This window comes from Aotus nancymaae, unplaced genomic scaffold (genome assembly GCF_030222135.1).
Source record: "Aotus nancymaae isolate 86718 unplaced genomic scaffold, 86718_ANA_hifiasm-v0.15.2.pri h1tg000011l, whole genome shotgun sequence".
NCBI classification, from domain to species: domain Eukaryota; kingdom Metazoa; phylum Chordata; class Mammalia; order Primates; family Aotidae; genus Aotus; species Aotus nancymaae.
In genome coordinates, this window is record NW_026988422.1 from 10259343 (window position 1) to 10282383 (window position 23041).

The window sequence follows — 23041 nt, forward strand, 5'->3', positions numbered from 1 at the left end:
TCACCCATATCTGGCATTTCTCCCCATGCTATCCCTCCCCAATTCCCCACCCCCCCGCTGTCCCCCCCACTCCCCCACAACAGACCCCCATGTATAGTGCTCCCCTCCCTGTGTCCATATGTTCTCCTTGTTCAACACCCGCCTATGAGTGAGAACATGTGGTGTTTGATTTTGTGTTCTTGTGTCAGTTTGCTGAGAATGATGGTTTCCAGGTTCATCCATGTCCCTACAAAGGACGCGAACTCCTCGTTTTTAATGGCTGCATAATATTCCATGGTGTATATGTGCCACATTTTTCCTGTCCAGTCTATCATCGATGGGCATTTGGGTTGGTTCCAGGTCTTTGCTATTGTAAACTGTGCTGCAATGAACATTCGTGTGCATGTGTCCTTATAGTAGAACGATTTATAATCCTTTGGATATATGCCCAGTAATGGGGTTGCTGGGTCAAATGGAATTTCTATTTCTAGGTCCTTGAGGAATCGCCACACTGTTTTCCACAATGGTTGAACTAATTTACACTCCCACCAACAGTGTAAAAGTGTTCCTATTTCTCCACATCCTCTCCAGCATCTGTTGTCTCCAGATTTTTTAATGATTGCCATTCTAACTGGTGTGAGATGATATCTCAATGTAGTTTTGATTTGCATTTCTCTAATGGCCAGTGATGATGAGCATTTTTTCATATGCTTGTTGGCCTCATGTATGTCTTCTTTTGTAAAGTATCTGTTCATATCCTTCGCCCACTTTTGAATGGGCTTGTTTGTTTTTTTCTTGTAAATCTTTTTTAGCTCGTTGTAAATTCTGGATATCAGCCCTTTGTCAGATGGGTAGGCTGCAAAAATTTTTTCCCATTCTGTTGGTTGCCGATTCACTCTATTGACTGTTTCTTTTGCTGTGCAGAAGCTGTGGAGTTTGATTAGGTCCCATTTGTCTATTTTGGCTTTTGTTGCCAATGCTTTTGGTGTTTTGGTCATGAAGTCCTTGCCTACGCCTATGTCCTGAATGGTTTTGCCTAGGTTTCCTTCTAGTGATTTTATGGTGTTAGGTCTTATGTTTAAGTCTTTAATCCATCTGGAGTCAATTTTAGTGTAAGGTGTCAGGAAGGGGTCCAGTTTCTGCTTTCTGCATATGGCTAGCCAGTTTTCCCAACACCACTTATTGAACAGGGAATCCTTTCCCCATTGCTTGTTTTTATCAGGTTTGTCAACGATCGGGTGGTTGTAGATATGTTGTGTCGCCTCCGACGCCTCTGTTCTGTTCCATTGGTCTATATCTCTGTTTTGGTACCAGTACCATGCTGTTTTGATTACTGTAGCCTTGTAGTAGAGTTTGATGTCTGGTAGCGTGATGCCTCCTGCTTTGTTCTTTTTGCTTAGAATTGACTTGGCTATGCGGGCTCTCTTTTGGTTCCATATGAAGTTTAAGGTGGTTTTTTCCAGGTCTGTGAAGAAGGTCATTGGTAGCTTGATGGGGATAGCATTGAATCTGTATATTACTTTGGGCAGTATGGCCATTTTCACGATATTAATTCTTCCTAACCATGAACATGGAATGTTTCTCCATCTGTTTGTGTCCTCTCTTATTTCATTGAGCAGTGATTTGTAGTTCTCCTTGAAGATGTCCTTTACATTCCTTGTTAGTTGTATTCCTAGGTATTTTATTCTCTTTGTAGCAATTGTGAATGGCAGTTCGTTCTTGATTTGGCTCTCTTTAAGTCTGTTATTGGTGTATAGGAATGCTTGTGATTTTTGCACATTGATTCTGTATCCTGAGACTTTGCTGAAGTTGCTTATCAGTTTCAGGAGCTTTTGGGCTGAGATGATGGGGTCTTCTAGATATACAATCATGTCGTCTGCAAATAGAGACAATTTGACTTCCTCCTTTCCTAATTGAATACCCTTTATTTCTTTTTCTTGCCTGATTGCTCTGGCTAGAACTTCCAGTACTATATTGAATAGGAGTGGTGAGAGAGGGCATCCTTGTCTAGTGCCAGATTTCAAAGGGAATGCTTCCAGTTTTTGCCCGTTCAGTATGATACTGGCTGTCGGTTTGTTGTAAATAGCTTTTATTATTTTGAGATACGTTCCATCGATACCTAGTTTATTGAGGGTTTTTAGCATAAAGGGCTGTTGAATTTTGTCGAAGGCCTTCTCTGCATCGATTGAGATAATCATGTGGTTTTTGTCTTTGGTTCTGTTTATGTGGTGAATTACATTTATAGACTTGCGTATATTGAACCAGCCTTGCATCCCCGGGATGAATCCTACTTGATTTAGATTCACCCCAAATGTAAACCTCCAAAAATTTCAATTTGACCTAACTTAACTTCATAAATTTGGCTAAGCACATAATATGCAAGACTGAATTCAGACATTGTATTTACTTTGACTATGGTGTTTCCAAATACATTTTTAAAAGAGCATCTTAACAGTTTTTACTTCAGACAATTCAACAAATCAGATAATAAGGACACCCAGTTAAAGTCACTAATTTACATTACTAGTTAACAATGGCCCTATTACTGGAACCATTCAAATTACTTTCTTTAACTATTCAAATTAAACTACTACTCTCCCCAATACACTGATGTTCTCACAAACCAGTAGAGCACAACTCAGTATAATTTATGTTTCTGTAGATGCTTTCAAAGGGCCCTATTACTTCATCACAGCACTGTTTTAACCGTATGAATTAGAGGTATGAACCCTAAGAGTAAGAATACATTCAGTCTCCGATCTATACTGGATTAGTTCTACATTAACAATTTATTGAAGGGAAAGATCATTTTTTTCCTACACAAAGTCTTATATTCAAACTTTTGAAAATCCTCACAACTTAAACATGTGAAAATTATAAATAGTCCCTTCAACTGTATCATTACTTAAAACTCCCAAAGTTCAGGAAAACAATAAGTAACAGGTTGAACAGATCAAATATGAGAAAATGTAATGGGAGTTGGAGTTTTTCAGGGCAGAGGGGGCTGGCCTGCCGTTGTTATTATTATGTACACTACTCCGTTAAGTTAACAAGCATGGTTTTTATGTTTCTTAAAACTATCTTCTAAAGTTTAATAGCACAATACAATAAAAAGATACCCTAAGAGAAGCATGGAATGAGCCATAACCCTCTTAATAAAGGAAGAAAATCACAATACTTAAGGAGAGACAACTGCATCAAATATTACCATGCACTACAATTAATCTAACAAACTATGTACACCTCTAGTTAATTGTTTTCCCAAACTTTAGGGGGAAAGATGTGAAACTCTCTAATTCAGCAGAAACAGATCAGTCACATTTTTGTCTGAGTTTCCAAAGTTCTGACAGCCTAACTACTCCACTGTATCAGGAATAATGCGCAGTCTTAAGTACTGCATCCATACAACCTGAACTTTCCTGCAATTAATGTTTTTGTTTTTAATTGTCCTAAACACTATCTAGCTGAAAAAAAAAAACATTGGGGTTTAGGAAAGAATCATGGTTTGCCAGAGAGAACAAGATCTCTACAGGTATAAAGTTTCAATGATTCAATTTCAATAAAGTTTCTTTATATCCCACTAGTTCTTAGTACCTTACCAGGTTACTTCATTTTAGATGACCTGTACTATGGTCCAAAAATGTTAACTTTCAACAAGACTCATGACACCTAACTAATTACTTCTACTTGCTTAGCGATCTGCATGATACATGCTTTCATCTTGGTTTCAAGCAAGTCTTATTCTGTTGCTTTTTTTCTATAGCAGTATTAAATGCTGTCACACAGGTTAACTCTCCCAGTTCTATTTGGAAGTCTGTATTAGAGAGCAACAGGCAACAACAGACTTATCACTGACTACACTCCCCAGGCTTCTCCAGCAATACTAAAATCCCTAAGCCAAGAGTGCCTTCTTACAACAGGTCTGGACTGGCAAGATGGTGATGTACCTGTCCACTGGCTGCATCTCTACTGGTCCCGCCTATTAAAGTGCAAGGGACCTGAGGGACAACAGGCAGAAGGAAAACTGAGTCTTACATCTGTCCTCTCTCACAATCTACAGCATACTAGGTAAGAAAGGTGTCAAGGGAGGTGCCAGGTCCCATGAGAACTAACCCAACAATTTCCCACCTTACTTGCCTGTCATGGAGCAAGCAACTAGAAATGTAATAGAATTTTTTTTTTGAGATGGAGTCTTGCTCTGTCACCAGGCTGGAAGGCAGTGGCACAATCTCAGCTCACTGCAACCTCTGACTCCCTGGTTCAAGCAATTCTCCTGCCTCAGCCTCCCGAGTAGCTGGGATTACAGGCATGTGCCACCATGCCCAGCTAATTTTTGTATTTTTAGTAGAGACGGGGTTTTACCACGTTGGCCAGGATGGTCTTGATCTCTTGACCATCCGAGGCCTCGGCCTCCCAAAGGGCTGGGATTACAGGCGTGAGCCACCACACCCAGCCTAGAAATGTAGCAGAATTCTTAAGACACAAGAACTTCCTCTTTGACCTCAGAAGAGGAAAAAAAACATATACAATATGTAAGTGTAAAGTGATATACTCTAACGCTGCAGAAAAATCTGTCATTTTAAACACCAATAAGCTCAAACTAACTTTCTGAAAACATTTTCTAGGATGGGTTAGCTGACAGAGTAAGTTCACCCATGTAAGTTCTTAGCTTACATTCTATTAAACATTTCTAGAGAAAGCTGTTACTGTAAAAGACAAAAAAAGTCAATATATCCGGACCTAAACCTAAATGTGAAAAATGGGTCCACAGGCACCCTCTTAACCATTTTCCAAAGAAATATGTTTAAACGGCTTTACCATGCAGAGCTATGGCTTCCCGGAAGGGTTGCAAATCAGTCTCTACAGATGAGCTAGTTTCCGTTGAAGTAGCTCGGTTAGGGGACACTACAGTCAGTCTTGGGGGAGCTCTAGAGTTTCGTGGTCGAGGAACCTTTCCACACAGGAAGCTGATCAAATCTTCTCTACGAATAGTTCTTCTGCGTTTTTTAACCCAAGCCAACACATCCTTATTGCGTCGCTGATAGCCAATCTGAATTCCAATATCAAAACTTCGTTGATGGGTATCCACGCTTTCTTTGTAGAGATTGGTGACGGCGGTGGCTGCGTTTTGGAAGGGGACCCAGAGAGAAAGTCCTGGCTGCTGACATACACGGTCTTTGTAGAGCTGAGCGACGGCGGTGGCCGAGTTCTGGAAGAGGTGCCACAGCTTCTGCTGCTTGTGCTCGGGCTGCGCGGCGGCCGCTGCCTCCTCCTGCAGCTCGGGAGGCAGCTGCTCGTCCTGCTCGGCCTCGGCCAGGCACTGCCGCTCCCACTTGGAGAACCAGTGCTCGGGCCCGTGCTCCTGGATCTCGGCCTCGCCCTCCTCCTTCCGCTCCTCCATCCTCCGCGGCCTCCCGCGGCCTCTCCGCCGCCGCCGCCGCGTCCTCCTCAGGCGGGGCCCCCGAGGGAGCGTCGTCGTCGAACGGCCCGGCGACAGGGCCTGGCGGCCGACGGCGCCTTCTCCTTGCAGCGACCCAGGCCTCCTGTACCCCGACGTCCGGCGAGCCCTGCCCCGCCGCCCCGCACAACCAGGGACGACCCCCGCCCCAAGCCTTCCCACCCCCGGGCCCGACCGAAGGTCGCCCCGGACCAGATGACCGCTGCCGCCCCTTGCCTCGCCCTCCGGAGCCGATTTAACGCCTCCCCATGGCGCAGCGGCCTTCCCACTGCCGCCGCCGCTGACCGCCAAGCCCTCCGTGCAGCCCAGCCTGCGCCGCCGAGCCCACCCCAAAGACTGAGCCAAGATGACTTTATTTTGTAACTTACAACCAGCTTTAAATTTGCCCTTCAAATGTTAACTGTAATTGGCGACTGCTTTTCTTAAATACTTCACTGGTGTCCAAGAGTGGGGAAGAATTTAGCCCTCAATTTAAAATAAATAAACCTGGCCAAACACGGTGGCTCACAGCTGTAATCCCAGTAATTTGGGAGGCTGAGGCAGACTGATCATGAGGTCCGACATTTGAGACCATCCTGGCCAACATGATGCAACCCGGTCTCCACTAAAAACACACAAAAAAGTAGCGGGGCGTGGTGGCACATGTATGTAATCCCACCTCCTCAGGAGGCTGATGCGGGAGAATTGCTGGAACCTGGGAGAAGGTTACAGTGAGCTGAGATTTCTCCACTGCACTTCAGCCTGGGCAACAGAGCAAGACTCCGTCTCAAAAAAATAAATAAATAAATAAACCCTGAGAGGAAGACAGAGGACCTTAACTGCAGATAATACTCCATTGTTACCCTGTGGCTATAAATCTTCTGAGTTGCCTGTCCTCCCAGATGTTCTGTTGATGGCAGTAGTCGCTGACAGTTTTGTATTTACATGGTCAGAACAATGAGTGCTTCTGCTTGATTCCAGATTCTCCAAGCTTCCCGTGGAGCCACACCACCTCCTGTCTTGGCACTTCATGAGTCCAGTGCTGCTTCCCGAGAGGATCTGGTTGGTAGGCCGTGACCTTGATTCCTGCCTCTAAGCCTCACTTTTTTCTCATCAGCCACCACCTTCTTGGCACTAGAACAGTGCTTTTTATAGTGCACTCATCAGTAGATTTTGAAATCACAACCTGGCCATTTGGATGTTCAACTAAAGCTTTATGCTGCGGAGTCCCTGCAACTCACCAACCCATGCCAGAACTCATGGAGCTCAGGTGTGTAGCACTGTCTTGTTTCTCTATGGCTGGGAGTGAAAACATTGTTCATGTGTTTCCCATTTTTTACTTTGAAGGTTTTGTTTTGTGAGACAAGATCTCACTCTGTCATGCAGCCAGGAGTGTAGTCATGGCTCACTGCAGCCTTGAGGTCCCGGGTTCAAGCCATCTCACCTCAGCCTCCCAAAGTGCTAGGAATACAAGCGTGAGCCACCGCACCTGGCCTACTTTCGAGCTTTGAGTTCTTTAGAGATGAGTCTCTGGAGATGAGTCCTTTGTCTGATAGGTGGTTTGTAAATGTTTTTCCCAATCTGTAGCTTATCTTTCCATCCTCCTAAATGAGTCTTTCAGAGAGCAAAAATGTGGTCTTCCTTGCACATACTCTGCCCCTGTAGCAGGAAAGCAGACACAGACAGTACGTAAATGAACACGTGGATGTGTCCCTTGAGTAAGTGTCCATTTGTGGTAGAGAGATCTCTAGACAGATCAGTGCTGAGAGGTTATTTCATTAAGCAATAGCTGAGCTGGATCTAAACTCTAACCTCATGCTTACTTTCTCTTACTCCACTGTCTTCTGTTGCTGCTGGGGGGAAAGCAATTGTCAACATGTTCTTCCTTCTTTCCACCCTCCTTAGTAGCTTTTAGGACCCGTTCTTTGTCTTTCTGCAATTTTGTTTTGATGGGTCTAGGTATGGATGGATTTATTGTATTGGGGATTGTGCCTCCTGACTCTAAAGGGTCCTTTCTCTGTTTTCATTCTAGAATTTTTCTTGAGACAGACTCTCATTCTTTCTGTCACAAGGCTGGAGTGCAGTGGCAAGATCTTGGCTCACTGCCACCTCCACCTTCTGGGTTCAAGCATTTCTCCTGCCTCAGCCTCCCGAGTAGCTGGTATTAAAGGCACACACCACTACTCCTGGCTAATTTTTGTATTTTTAGTAGAAATGGGTTTTCACTATGTTGGCCAGGTTGGTCTCAAACTCCTGACCTTAAGTGATCCACTCATCTTGGCCTCCCAAGTGCTGGGATTACAGGGATGAGGCACCACACGTGGCCTGGAATTTCTTTGAGACAGGTTGGATCCTCTCATTTCATCCTCCCTTTGTCATATTTTCCAATTGATTAAGTTTCAAATGTCTATGAATGGCAGCCACTAATTCTGGCATCTGTAGCTCCTGGAAGTCCACTCCTCATGTTGATACTGACCTCTATGCCCTTTTAGTGGGGCTTTGGCTGGCAGCACTGGCTGAAGAATCTCCAGGTAGCTAGTGTTAGAACTGAATTAGAGGTTCAGCCCGATAGTGGGGACAAACCCCACACATTTGCTCACAGAAGTCATCTTCTGTGTTGATGATGATTTTTGCGGTATGAGAGCAGAGGGAAAACAGGGGCTGAGCATTTTCTCTAAACAGGAGTGGACACTCAAATCCCTAGTGAGGCTGGTCATGGTGGCTCAAGCCTGTCATCCCAGCACTTTGGGAGGCCGAGGCAGGTGGATCACCATAGGTCAGGAATTAATGACCAGCCTGGCCAACATGGCAAAACACCATCTCTACAAAAATACCTGACTGTATTTTTGGGAGGCTGAGGCAGGAGTGTTGCTTGAACCTGGGCAGTGGAATTTGAAATGAGGTAAAATTGTGCTACTACACTCCAGCCTGGACAGTTCATAAATAAGAGATGTAATTGACTCACAGTTCTACAGGCTGTACAAGCACAGCTCCAGCATCTGCTTGGCTTCTGGTGAGGCCCTGGGAAGCTTACAATCACGGCAGAAACAGGAGGGGGTGCAAAGAGAGAGGAGGTGCCAGGCTCTTTATAAACAAACTGCTCTCATGTGAACTAATACAGCAAGAAATCACACTTCACCAAACGGAGAGTGCTAAGCCATCCATGAGGGATGTACCCCCTCTAACAACTGTGATATTTGGAGGGGACACATATCCAAGCTGTGTCAAGCTCTAAATGTTTTGTTTTGACTCTTAGGTCCTTAAATGACAATTATTTGTCCTCCCTGACAACAGAAAGAGATGGGTTTTCCCTCTGGCTGGAAGGCAGATGCCAGACAGGGGGCAGAGTGCCCGCTGTCTGGGGTGGCTTACCGCACTGTGGAGGAGGGGCCAGGGACACGAAGCTGCAGGCACACAGGTGGCCACCAGGGGGCAGGCTGGAGCTCCTGGGTGGCACAGGGGTCCTGCACACACAGGCTAAGGAGTGGTGCAGGCTCCACCTGAAATCAGGGCCACCCAGTCACTGGCTCTATCCTAGACCTCTCCTCCCTGCCACTCCCCAGGGTAGACTGGGGAAAGGGCTTTCTGTGCCCCAGGGCCCAGGCACACATTCACCACCTGGAAGCAGTTCGCCAAGCTGGAGTGGGGACCCTGGAAGAAGGCCAGGCAGATGGAGCTCTGTCCTGGGCAGGCCTGCTGAGTCTTCTCAGTGGCCCTGCAGTCACCATCCACCTGGCAGGACAGACACAAGACTCAGGCCTCCTGCTGGACCATGTAGCTCCCCCATATACACTGGCCTCTGCAGGAGACTCCCCCCAACCCTGGGCCTTCAAAGACCTCTGCAGAGCCAGCAGGCCACCTGCCTCTCCTGGGACACTCAGCAAACAGCCCTGAAGAGCCTCAGCCAGAGGGAGGAAGGGCAGGTGCACTTGCTCACCTGCCAGGCCAGGCTGAGCTCCTCCAGGCTGCGGGCCACAGAGCCATCCAGCAACATCAGATCATTGCCTGCTTCATTGTCGTTGGTGCCCAGAAGGCCAGCAGATACACCTGTGGGGAGGAGGGAAGCTGAGGTGGTCCTGAGAGCCTGTGATCCTCCCCCAGGGGATCTGTATGAGAGACAAGCCTGAGGCACATGGAGGATTGGTAGAATCCCTCCACCCCAGACTCCAGGAGCCCAGGGCTCTGGCTGCAAAGCCTCATCAGAAGAGGGACAGAAAGCACAGGGACTGAGGACAGTGTGTGTCCCCCCATCCCCTCTCCATGTCTCAGCTCAAGTGGCTGGAATCCAGGCCTGCGCTTTGTGCTCCTTGGCCGAGGGACAACAGAAAGGCCAACTCCACCTTGGAGTCACATATCCCAGGGATGTGGACAGAAAGCCCTGGGCCTCGGTGCCATCATCTCAACCACAGTGGCCGCCTACAGCCCGGGGACCTGTCACACTGGAAGCTGAGAATGGTGCATCCCGAATAGGCTCTTGGTGATAGGGTCAACCCTGCTGGGGCCCAGACTCACTGTGGTGCCAGAGGCGCAGAGTCAGGCTGCAGAGGCCAGTGGGCATGTCACAGGAGATGGAGACTTCATCCTCACTGGCCAGCTCAATTCTGGGAATGTCCCTCCTTTTCATGGCAAGAGGCAGCTGGAGGTCTGGACATCTCTCCCCTGGCAGGGAGGAGTTGTACAGCCTGTAGGCCTGTGGACCAGAGGGGGTGGGTAGGAGGGCTGACCCACAGCCAGGGAACAAGCTTGAAAGGGCCATCTCCCCAGGCAATCTACCACAGGCACAGGTCTCTGGGGAAAGCTCGGGCTTCTCCTCCTCACCTGCAGGCTGGGGGTAGAAGATGAAGGTCAGGTGGTTCAGCTCCACAATCAGGGCCATGAGTCCCAAGCCTGTCCAACTCAGCATGTGTTGTGAGCAAAGTCTTGGGCCAGCAAGATGCTGCCACACTGGGTGCTGAGGTCCCATACCTGGCTGTCAAAAGTCACCACATGCTGGGCCCGGGTCATGAGGGCATGGTCTGGGGAGAAGCAGCCCCAAAGGCAGGGTGAGTGGAGCAAGCTCCACCCACCACAGGGGGAGCCCAGTGCCTGCTGGGCACCAATGCCTAGAGCCCTGGCTTAGCCTACCCTGAGGCCAGGAGTCCCCCTCCCCTGGTGCAGCGATCCCCACCTGCTTCAGGATGACATGAGCTGAAGGGGTATGGCCCAATTCAGTCCTAACAAGGAATGGAGTCCTCAGACCCGCTACAAAACTGCTGTGCTAAGTAACAAAGCCTGGCTCGGAGGCCACATAGTCATACTTCTGTTTGTTTACATCAGATGTCCAGAGCAGGCACAGCCATGGACCCAGCAGGCAGACTGGTAGCTGCAGGGTTTCATTTTAGAATGATAAAAATGTTTTAAAATTGATTGTGGTGAGGCATGCACAACTCTGAATAAACTAGAAGACACTGAACCATGCACTTAAAATTCACACATCGGCCAGGTATGGTGGTGCTAAGCCATCCCAGCACTTTGCAGGGCTGAGGCAGCAGGATCACTTGAACCCAGGAGGTCAAGGGTGCAGGGAGGCGAGATTGCACCACTGCACTCCAACCATGACAACAGAGTGAGATCTAGTCTCAAAAAAAACAATCATACAAGTCATCCATTTAATCTCAAGGAAGCTACTGGGGGGGGGGACATTGACTGTTTAAGTGGATGACCAACGGCTCCCTTAAACAGGACAGCAGTGTCCTGCAGACCTGCCCTGTTCAGGGTAGGGAAGAGATGGCCTGTGAAGGAGCAGCTCTGACCAGTCCAGCCAGCACTGCCCCTGAGCTGTGCCTTGGGGGTGCTCGTGCCCATGGCAGGAAAGCACCATCCATCGTGCACAGCCAGACACCTGATGGCCAGGGCCAGCATCCCAAGGGAGGCACTACCAGCCCCATGGTCAGCTGTCAGAACTGAGGGGCACAGAGAAGCCCATGGTCACACACACAGAACTTGAAGACCAGGCTGTTTTCTACAAGATCAGCATGCTAAGACCTGACTACACCCACACTTCTAGGGAGCCGTATGCGTCCATGTGAGTCCCACACAGATAAACCGCTCCTTGCCAAGCCTGGGTACGTGGCTTCCCCATGGACATGAGGGGCTCCCTCATGCATTAAGAACCTTTCATGCCCCTTATGAATGTGAGTGAGCCACGTGGTTACCTGCATTTCACAGTAGAGGAAGCTGAGTCCACAGACGTTAGCAGACTCACCTGAGCTACATGCAAGCTCCCCAGGAGCCCAGAACTGGTGATTCCAACACTGCCGTTGGCTGCACTGCTGGGCCAGGCCTTATAATCTGGAGAAAAGCAGGATGTGCAGCCTCAGCCCTAGTCCCATAGGACCCTGGGATGTCCAATAAGCTCTGGGCCTGGCACTGTGATGCCACAAGCCTCTGCAGGCTTCCCTGTGCCCCCACAGTACCTGCCCCTGCATGGCCCTGCTCCTGTGCCCACGGGGCAGGGAGCTCCCAGGGAGGAGGGTGGGTGGCACAGCCGAGGGCAGGACTCACACTCCCAGAGACTCTGCAGCAGGCGGCATCTGAGCTGATAGAACTTGGCCAGCACGTTGGCCCTGGATGGCTCTTGGAGGCCACAGCAGGTTCTACTCCACCAGGTAGCTGGTCACCCGGGCCATGTCCAGGGGCTCATCTCTCCAAGGCAGCAGTGGCAATATCACCACCACTGAGTATTTCCTAGAGGGAACACACAGGACAAGTCGCTATGCCTAGCCAAGCCTTGCTTCTTTTTGCTGCAGAGGGGGACCTCACAGGTCTGCAGGAAGAGCTCTGCCATGGAGAGCATTGGGGTGCCTCTCAGGGAGGGGCTGTCCTTGTTCTAGGAAATCCCATCATGAGGTGGAGGAGGACAGAGGCCAGCATGACAGCAGACGTGGGAGGTGAGGCCAGGACAGAAGCTGCCCTATTTTGAGGACACAGATATCTGAAGTCATGTCTGATCTGCCCCCTGGGTCTTGGGCAGCATGGGCCTGTGTGTGTGGATGCCAAGGACAGGAGCTGGAAGGTGTAGGAAATTGTTTTGTTTTTTGGAGACAGAATCTCATTCTGTTTCCCAAGCTCAGGTATAGTGGTACCATCTCGACTCCCTGCAACCTCTGCTTCCTGGGTTTAAGTGATTCTCCTGTCTCAGCCTCCAGTAGCTGGAACTACATGCATTCACTGCCTTTCCTGACTAATATTTGAATTTTTAGTAGAGTCAGGATTTCCCCATGTTGGCCAGACTGGTCTCGAACTCCTGACCTCAAGTGATCTGCCCAAAGTGCTGCGATTACAGGCATGAGCCAGTGTGCCTGACCAACAGGTCTAGGAAATTTCTACAGTTGAGGGGAGGACTGGGACTTTCTCAATATGTAGAGTAGGGTCAAGCCTGTGAGATCTGAATGATCAGGGAGATCTTGGCTCACATGTGGGTGGAGTGGGAAGAGGAACATTGCACACTCTGTTGTTGATGGGCCGGTGACGGGGAGGGGCAGGTAGCCTCACTTACCTTTTAGGGAGCCCAGAGGCCCTGCACCTGGGGGCAGGAAGCAGTTTCAACACCCTCACTGCCAGTGAGTCCATTTTTTTGGCACCCCCACCAGATCCCACTCACCAGGTAGGCAAATAACCAGACAGGTGATTCTTCAACCAAGCCAAAGCCCTGCCCTGGGAGCTCTTCCCTTCCTCAGCCTACGTTCTGACCACAAAGCAGCAGGACCAGGAACTTGTGTTACATGGAGCCTTTTCCCCATGATGCAGGTTTAGTCCTTATTCTACAGCTGGGTAAACTGAGGCACATGGAGCCGATACAGAGGAATCCCAGTAAGAGGCAGAGCTGGAGTCCAGATGCTCTGCAAGGCCACCAACATGGAAGAAGGGGTGGCCCCCTTGCCTGGAGCCCAGTACCTGGTGGGCCTCATGGCTGTGAGGGAAAAGGATATTTGGTCCCCAGGCCCCTGGCTCTAGACTGGGTTCTCCACCTCTATCCACAAACCCTGTGTTCTCAACACAGGGACCAAAGGGGCCTTTTGAAGTGAAAGGGTGATCACATCCTTCCTAGGTCAGAGCAGAAGCCAGAGTCCTCCCCTCATCCCCCAGCCTTGGAACCTCCCAGTCACTCCCAGTCCCTCCCAGTTGCATCATCCCCACCACCTTGCTATTCAAACAGGCCAGGCAAGGTGGCTCATGCCCATAATCCCAGCACTGAGTCTCTGGAGTCCAGGATTCTCGGACCAGCCTGGCTAATATAGTGAAACCCTGTCTCTACTAAACGTACAAAAATTAGCTGGGTATGGTGGTGAATGCTTGTAATCCCAGCTACTTGGGAAGCTGAGGCAGGAGAATCACTTGAATTTAAGAGGCAGAGGTTGCAGTGAGCTGAGATTACACCACAGCACTCCAGCCTGGGTGACAGAGCATGAGACTCCATCTCAAAAACAGGCCAGGCACATCCCTCTCCCAGGCCTCTGTGCAGTGGTGCCCCCACCGGGAGCTCTGTTCCCACACTGGCCCCATGGCTCTTGCTCAAACTGTACCTTCTCCTCAAAGCCGACCATGGCCACACCATAGGATCCCCAGCCCACCACCTAATGTATGGCTCAGTGGTGGTAAATGATGGACAGTGGGCCACACCCAGCCTGTGGTCGGCTTCTGCATGGCCTGCAAGAAAGAAGGGCTTTTATGTGTTTACAAGATTACAAAACAGGCCAGGAGTGGGGGCTGATGCCTGTAATCCCAACACTTTGGAAGGCCAAAGGGGTTGCATCACTGAAGGTCAGGAGTTTGAGACCAGCCTGGAGTGGCAAAACGCTGTCTCTATTAAAAATGCAAAAAATTAGCCAGGTGCAGTAGTGCACACACCTGTAGTCCCAGCAACTAGGAGGGCTGAGGCAGGAGAATCACGTGAACATAGGAGGCAGATGTTGCAATGAGCTGAGATCATATCACTGAGACAGAGCGAGACTCCATCTCAAAAAAAAAGATGATTACAAAGCAAAAGCAAGGAAATGTGACAGAGCAGAATGGCCTGCTTAAGAGAGGACTCTGAGGCTCTCTGCAGGGAGCGGTGCACACCCTGCTGGAGATTTCTTGTGTTTCCTGTCTGTCTCTGAGTAAAACTGAGCTTCCTGAAGGCAGGGGTCAGCCTAACCCATTGTGGTCCTCTGCAGCAGCTCCTAAAATCCTGCCTGCACTGGGACTATGCTCACGAGGTTTCTGTGGAGTGAGGAAGAAACCCCAGCTTCCTTTCCTGTGAAATGGGGAGTGAAGAAGCCTCTGTGCGGGGCGGTCAGAGGAGTCAGTGAGTCAGAGAGTGGCGAAGCATTCAGCATTGCACCTGATATGTGGCAGGAATGCCAATGTGCCAATCCCAACCCTGCGTTACCTGGTTATGAGGTCATACAGGTCCAGCAGGGGTTTGCAGAGCCTCCTCAGTGCCCATGAGAACATGGCCTCAGCCCAGGACAGCATCTGGTGGGCCACCTGGAGAGGGAGAGCACAGTGAGAGCTGTCTCCGTCTTCCTCAACTGCCAGCCACGCCCTATCCTTGGTCTCACTCACCGGCTCCAGGGTGCCTTTCATGGCCCCTAGGGCCGTCCTGATGGGCCTGGGACCCCGGTTGCCTGGCATCCTGGGCACTGAGGCCTGTAGCCACCACATGGCCTTCTCTGCACACTCCCACCACACCTCCTCCAGGGGCCACAGCATCACCTCCAGGTAGGCATTCTTCAGTGTGGCCAGGGGCCCTGCGACAGGCAGCCACCACCCACCATGAGGTCTCTGGGCAGCTCAGAGGCCCAGCCCAGGCCTCAAGGATATAGGGCCTATTCCTGGGATTAAGATGGTGAGGGGAGTGGGAGTAACGGAATAGAGCAGAAGGCACTGAAGATTGCAAGTGAGTTGTTACAGCAGACCCGAGCAGCCTCTGCATGGCCTGCTCATAAGTTGTCTGGGAACTTGGATTGGGGAGGGTTCCCACCAATCCTAGAAGTGATACAAGTCTCTCTGCACCTGAACTGTCTGTACAAACGTGGTTTATGCCGGACCCCTATTGCCTCCTAGGAGTCTTGCTCTGAGCCAAGCAGCACTTGCCAATTAGGCAGCCCCACTAAACACCCTGGGTGACAGTGCTGGGACAGCCAAGTGTGTCCCGTGTGAAGGCACAGGGACTGGGAGAGGACACTGGGTGCTGGCCCTGGTTCTCCCTGGACTCTGCCCTGGCCCCCTTCCCTGTGCCAACACTCCTGTCTCCTCTCACTGTAGTCAATTACAGCTGTGACCAGCACAGTGTGCCGAGTCCTGGAGCACTCTTCCAAATTCACTGCCCTGTGGGTGGCCATGGGACTCTGGCACAGCAGAAAGGATATGGAGGTGACATTCAATAGCCAGTCAGAGGGACAGCCACACTGGCATTGGGCAAGGTCTTAGCCCCAGATGGTGGAGAGGCCAGAAGTTCCTAGTCCTGCCAGGAGGGCAGTCAGGGCAGCCGCTGTGAGCATTTAATGACCACACTGTGACAAAGATCTCATCGTGGAACCAGAAAGAGTCACTGTGGCAGTGAGCTTCACAGAAACAAGGCTGTACACTCAGAAGAAAGCAGGCAGAAGACTGAAGAAACTGAGGCAGCAGGCATAAGGGATATTAGCTTGGAGACCTGGTAAGAATAAGACAGAAGCCCATGAAAAAAAGTTGGGTCAGGCACAGTGGCTCACACTTATAATCCCAGCACTTTCGGAAGCTGAGACTGGTAGATCACGAGGTCAAGAGATCAAGACCATCCTGGCCAAAATGGTGAGACCCTATCTCTACTAAAAATACAAAAATCAGCCAGGCATTGTGGTGCATGCCTGTAGTCCCAGCTACTTAGGAGGCTGAGGCAGGAGAATTGCTTGAATATGGGAGGCAGAGGTTGCAGTCAGCCGAGATCGTGCCACTGCACTCCAGCCTGGTGACACAGCAAGTCTCCATCTCAAAAATAATAAACAACCACCATTTGCAGGACTGGATGTGAAAAGGAAAAAAAAAAAGTACAAGGTTAAATGCATGCTGTAGAAGAACCACCACCTGTTCAGCTGCTGAGCACACCATCATTAACTCAGCAAAAGAACTCCCACTCTGGGAAAAACTAAAAGTGAACTGCTGTTTCCAAAATGCATTTTTACAGTTGGAAATCTGTATTTCCCAAGCCCTCCTTCCAGTCGTTGGCACTGTGACAAGCGTTTCTTACCCCTGGGGACGTGGGGCTGGAGATGCAAAAGAGAAAGTCACCAAGGCTGAGTTTCAGCTGCCTGCATCCTTGCAGCCAGGGCCAGAGGGCCATGAGGGGTTCCCTAGCTCCCACCGTCTATGCTGGACTCGCAGGGCATGACTGCTGCATGGCCAGGCTTACCTCCAGGAAGTGATTGCTCAGTGTGGGCCCCGAGTCATTCTTGAAGGTCTGGCTGACACTGAGATGCCTCTTGCTGCTCTGGTCCCAGTGCTTCCCATAGCTCGCCTCCAATTCAAGTGATTCTCCAGCCTCAGCCTTTGGAGAAGCTGGGATTACAGACACTCACCACTACGCCTGCCTAATTTTTGTATTTTTAGTAGAGATAGGTTTCACCATGTTGGCCAAGCTGGTCTTGAAATCCTGACCTCATGATCCGCCCACCTTAGCCTCCCAAAGTGCTGGAATTAAAAGTGTGAGCCACTGCACCTGGCCTTGTTTCTTTTTTTTTTTTTTTTAACTTATTGTTTATTTTAGAGATAAGATCTCACTCTGTTGCCCAGGCTGGAGTACAGTGGCACTATCTTGGCTCATTGTAACCTCTGCCTCCTGGGCTGAAGCAACCCTGGATGAACAGACATAAGACTGAGGCTGAAGTGCCAGCCCTGGATCCATTCCTATATGACTATGCTATTGGGAGCAAGTTCATCTCTTTGGGGATGAGCTCAGGGTACTCAGATCACCACTTGCCAGACTCTGGTGCTCTCTCTGGACATCCCACCTGGCCTGGGCACCCACCTTGTGGCTGAAGGCCTGGATCTGTGTGCAGTGGAGCTCGTGGCCCAGCTCCAGCATGTAGGGGCCATCGAAGCTGCTCTCTGTCTGCAGCCTCTGGCCGGTGCTGCACTGGTGTGCTGGCTGCTTTGCTTGAGCTGTGAGGATTGATCAAGGGACCCTGCCCTCCTCTGCCAGGCAGCCCTCCACCAGGGCTCCAAGAAGAGGAGGGCCCAGCCCAGCCTCGCCTCAGCCATGTCCCCCGGCCCTGTGGTCTACTTCAGCTGTCACTCCATTAGAACCTGTCAATGGGGAAGTCTTAAGAGATGGATGAATTCCTCTCAACAGACACTCCTTTTTTTTAATGAGCAGGTACTAAGTCCTACTCAGAGCCCACAGAATGACTAATGGAAAATCCTGTGGTGACAGCATATCTTAGCTCACAGAGCCAAAGCTGCAGGAAAGAGAGCAGGCCCTGCCACCTCCAACTGCCCCGCAGCCAGGCATGCAGTGCCTTACCCGGGAGGCTGTACTGGATCCTCAGGGAGTTGGCCCAGAGCTGCCCCACTGCTGCAGCAGGCCAAGGGCACACAGCCCCGCCAGCCCTGGCATGAAGAGTTCAGCACCCAGGGCGGCCACCCACCATCCATCCTCCTCCTTCCTTTCCAGCAGTGCTGCAGGGACAGAGAGCATGCAGTTGAAATGGTCAGCCCCTAGGGAACAAAACCCCCAGCCCCAGGCAAGAAGGGGACTCAGGAATACCCCAGGGGCCTTGGGGTTGTGATCTCCTTGAAGAATCAACACCTGTGCCCTGCACAGCAGCCCACAGACAGGCCGGATCATGGCTCACTGCAGCCTTGACCTCCCAGGCTCAATCAATCCTCTCACCTCAGCCTCCTAAGTAGCTGGAACTACAGACATGTGCCACCACATTGGCTAATTTTTGTATATATACACATATCCACATAGGTTTTGTAGAAACAGGGGTCTTACTATGTTTCCCAGGCTGGTCTTAAACTCCTGGGCTCAAGCAATCCTCCTGCCTTGGATTCCCAAAGTGCTGGGATTATAGGCATGGGATACTGTGCTTGGTCCAAGGATGAAGTAGAATGAGGCCAGGTGCAGTGGCTCATGCCTGTAATCCCAGCACTTTGGGAGGCCAAGGCAGGCAGATTTCCTGAGGTCAGGAGTTCAAGACCAGCCTGGTCAACATAGTGAAACAGCATCTGTACTAGAAAAAAAAAAATTAACCAAGTATGGTAGTGGGCACCTGTAATCCCAGTTTCTTGGGAGGCTGAGGCAGGAGAATCACTTGAACCCAGGAGGCAGAGGCTGCAGTGAGCCAAGATTGCACTATTGCATTCAGTCCCAACAACACTGTGAGACTGTCTTAAAAAAAAAAAAAAAAAAGTAGAATGAAACAAAATCAAATAGGACAGATGACAAAAGAATTAACCACACATCATGGGTTGTTGGGTAAATTTCACCTTCTGAAGCTTCTGCTTCTGCAACACTGAAGGTCATCCAGAACACACAGGTGGAAATGGGCCAGCTGTTATCACTCCCAAACACGCACATGAGGTGGTCAACAGCCACCGCTCCAAGTGCCCCCAGCCCCGGCTCCTGCTCTTACCTTGGAATCTTTCAGAACACATAAGCGGCACACCCAGGTGCCATCACCCCAGCTCTGGCACAGGGCCAGCATCTGCTCAGCCTGTGTGTGTGTTTTAAATGCCCCATGTATTTTAGGTCAAAATGTTACATGTTTTTCTTATCGTGGGTGAGAATAAAAACTGCCCTAAAGCTGCTATTTTAAGGTTTCTGGGGGCGATTGGAGGTTGGGGGAGGTTCTGGGGGCTCACGCTGAGCCTGCATCTGTCCTTAGATGGGATGTTAATATTGAGAGGCTGTGGTGATGAGGACCATCAGGAGGCATTTGGCCCACACCCTAGCCTGGCCACGGAGATGATGGGGCACAAGGGGTCTCATCGCCTACCTGTCAGGTGGGCTTGGTCACTCAGCAGATGCCTCAGCAATGCAGAGAGGCCATCTTTCTGCCCACCTGTGCATGAGGCTCCCTGTAAAGATGACAGGGCTGCCCCTGTCACCAGTTTCATCTCCAGCTGTGCCTGGAACCACTCGGCCTTGCCGACCATGGGTGGCTGCAGGTCACTCTAGCCCTGAAAAGGCCTTGGTGTCACCTGGAATGACAGGCTTGGCCAACAAGCCCAGCCATGATCACACAAGCTGGGACCAGAGAGAGGGCAGGAGACAGCCCAGCTAATGGCTTTGTATGCCGATCGTTCCCTAGTTTTTGATTTTTCTTGAGACGGAGTCTCACTCTGTTACCCAGGCTGGAGAGCAGTGGTGGGATCCTGGTTCAATGCAACATTTTTCTTCTGGGTTGAAGTGATTCTCCTGCCTCAGCCTCCCAAGTAGCTGGGATGACAGGCACACACCACAGTGCCCAGCTAATTTTTCTATTTTTAGTAAAGACAGGGTTTTGCCATATTGGCCAGTCTAGTCTCAAACTCCTGAGCCCAAGTGATCCACCTGCCTTGGCCTCCCAAAGTGCTGGGATTACAGATGTGAGCCACTGTGCCCAGTCCTTCCTCAATTTTTTAAACTCCAGATTTCTCAAAATTAGAAACTTGTGTTACAAACTCAGACATAAATATAAAGGACTCCTCTTCTCTCCCTGACAACCCTCTCATTGGATCCATCAGGAACTCAGTCGACCATCGCTATGTGACTAGAACAAACCCCATCTCTCACCTCTGCTGCACACCAGCTCCAGCCCTGGTCATTGCACCTGTCTCACTGCAACATCCTCCTGGCTCTCCTGGCTCCCATCCCGCCACTGGCAATGGTCTCCAGGTGGTGACCAGACACTTTCAATGATGGAACACGAGCGTTTCTAACAGTACAATCCAAATTCCTTAAGGCCCGTGAAGCCAGAAATTTGTTGGTCACTGGTGCAGACACTGGCAGGTGGGCCACGGGGACAGCTCACTACACTCCAAGGCCCCACATGAGAGATCCTCTAGAATAGCCATGAGCAACTACAAATATCTTTGATGGCCCCACCAAACTGTGAAAAAACCCCACACACCCCTCTGATAGCCACTAGTCAGTTTACCCAAAAGATGTCAAAACAATACTATTACCAGACCGTCACTACTTAATGCTGTGTTTCCCTGATCCCCACCGACGTGTGTGCAGACGTGTGTGTACAAATGTGTGTGCATCTGTGAACAAATGTATCTGTACGTGGATGTGTGTAGATGTGTATGTATACAGATATATGGAAATACACAGATATGTGTGTATGAATGTGTGGATATGGATGTGTGTGTACAGTGATGTGTACATGGATGTGTCTATATATAGACATGTGTATGAATGTGTGGGCATATGGACATGTCTGTGCGGATGTGTGTAAAGATGTGTATATATATGGGTGTGTGTATATGAATGTATGTGTACAAATATGTTTACATGTGGATGTAGATGCTCGCAGCTCTTCCTGCTGACAGGCACATCCTAGCGCTGGCTTTCTCCAGTGTGTATCAGAGGCTGTGCGGTGGTGTCAGAGCTTCCTCAGGGTGCACGTGAACAGGGTGAGCACAGAATTTCTCTCCCAAACAACAACACTTTGCAGTTAAAGAGAACACTAGTCACAAATGCATCAGGTCAGCGGGTGTAAACTGGGGCTCTCCAGGCAACCTAGGACCCACCCTCCACCCACACGGGGAGGAGGTGCCAAACAGAACACTTCCCACACCAACCTTAAATCCCACAAATGTTAAGGTTGAACCCAAGCCTCGAACCCCGGGGCCCAGGGATTCGAGGTTGAACCCAAGCTCTGGCACTTTGTATTCATGAGCTCATCCGTCTCAGTTTCCTCATCTTGTATGGGGTTACAAACAGGACTTGAAGACGGGACCTCCTGCCTGCTGGAACAGGCTCCAGAAAGTTACAGAGTGCCTGCTGTTACTGTAATGTTGATGAGTCTGGGGCAGATGGAACTAGAATTTCTCCAATGGCAAATAAACATTTCCAGACTTCAGACAGCTCTATAGAGAGTGGCGGGAAGGTCCAAGGGGAGGTACAGGCAATCTGTGCTTGCACATTTAGCAAATAACAAGACATTCAAGGGCCCCTGGGAGTTCTGGAAATGAGGCAAAAATCTCAGCCATCAGACAGTTGGGACTTTAGGAGGAAGACGGCTCTCCTCTGACATGGGTCTTCTCCCCACCCAGGCTGATGGCACAGGTGGAAGTGGAGACAGTATTTATGCAGCAAGACATCCAGCCCAGCTTCAGATGCTCCAATCCAGGCCTCTGAGAAGACACTGGAAACTAAGACAGAATCAGGTGATCCACTGCTGAATGTGCCCAGTGGTCATGCCTAGCAGGATCAAGTCTAAAGCTGCTATTTGTACCCTGGCTGAAGTGCAGTGGTGCGATCTTGACTCACTGCAACCTCCACCTTCCAGATTCAAGCAATTCACCTGCCTCAGCCTCCTGAGAAGCTGGACCTGTGGGCCTGCACCACCACACCCAGGTAAGTTTTGTATTTTTGGTAGAGACAGGGTTTCACCTTCTTGGCCAGCCTGGTCCCAAATTCCTGACTTCATGTGATCCTCCTGCCTCAGCCTCCCAACATTTGTATAATTTTTGAAGTCAGCAATCTGCATGAAAAGGGGATAGAAGTTTTAAATATTCTCCCCAGGATGAAGGAGACAGATATGAAACTTCAACAAGGCCTTCAAGTGACTCACTAAGTTCCATCCAGGTACCCTTGGGTAAGATCCCTTGAAAAGTACCTACTAAGATAAAAATGAGCCTGGACAACATAGTAAGACCCATCTCCACAAAAAAGAAAATTAAAAATAGAGAGGCATGGTGGCACAGGCCTTATCCCCAGCTACTTGGGAGGCTGAGGCAAGAGGATCGCTTGGGCCCAGGGGTTCAAGGCTGCAGTGATTTAGGATCATGTGATTGCATAGAAGACCTTGTAAAAGAAAGAGGAAAGTGGGTGGGAGAGAAAAGGTGGGGGAAGAGGGGGGGGAAGGGAAGAAAAGAGGTAGGAAGAAGAAAAAAGAGGGAATAGAGGGAGGGAGAGAAGGGAAAGAAAAGAAAAAAGAAAGGAAGAAAAAAGAAAAGAAAAGAGAAAAACATGTAAATCTTGTGGCCAGGGAATTCCACTGTTAAGAATTTACTCTGCAGAGAGGATGGTGTTCACCACAGAATAATTGTAAGAGAGGAAACCCGGGAAAAACTCAAGAGCACTTCATTATGAAACTAGCTGGATACATTCCATTCCATGGACTATTCCATGGTCATTCGCACTACACGGGAGACACTGAATTTTTTAGGTGGATGTATTAACTCCACGTGCTGATTGTGTGCATAGATCATCTCGGAAAGGAATCACCAAACAAAACCCTAACAGCGGTTGGCTTTGAGGAGGGGTGGGAGAGCAGCTTTAAGGCTGCACCAGCACCAACCAATAGAACTTTTTGCAATGAGGACCATGATTCAGGGCCATCTGCAGCTGTGGAACACCTGAAATGTGGCCCACGCAGCCAAAGAACCAAATCCTTCATTTTCTTT

The 23041-nt window shown here is 49.7% G+C and overlaps 1 protein-coding gene and 1 long non-coding RNA gene across 2 annotated transcripts; one reads left to right on the forward strand and one right to left on the reverse strand.

The window, feature by feature from the left end:
• Positions 1 to 2356: 2356 nt before the first annotated feature.
• On the reverse strand, positions 2357 to 5380 carry LOC105706860 (HUWE1-associated protein modifying stress responses 1-like). The gene has a single exon (XM_064374439.1). The coding sequence runs from the start codon at positions 5378 to 5380 to the stop codon at positions 4784 to 4786; it is 597 nt and encodes a 198-aa protein (XP_064230509.1). The 3' UTR covers positions 2357 to 4783.
• Positions 5381 to 6402: 1022 nt separating this feature from the next.
• On the forward strand, positions 6403 to 22397 carry LOC135274158 (uncharacterized). Its single transcript, XR_010341940.1, has 3 exons — positions 6403 to 6686; positions 21686 to 21799; positions 21922 to 22397. It is a non-coding gene; the product is annotated as an uncharacterized LOC135274158 (long non-coding RNA).
• Positions 22398 to 23041: the final 644 nt, after the last annotated feature.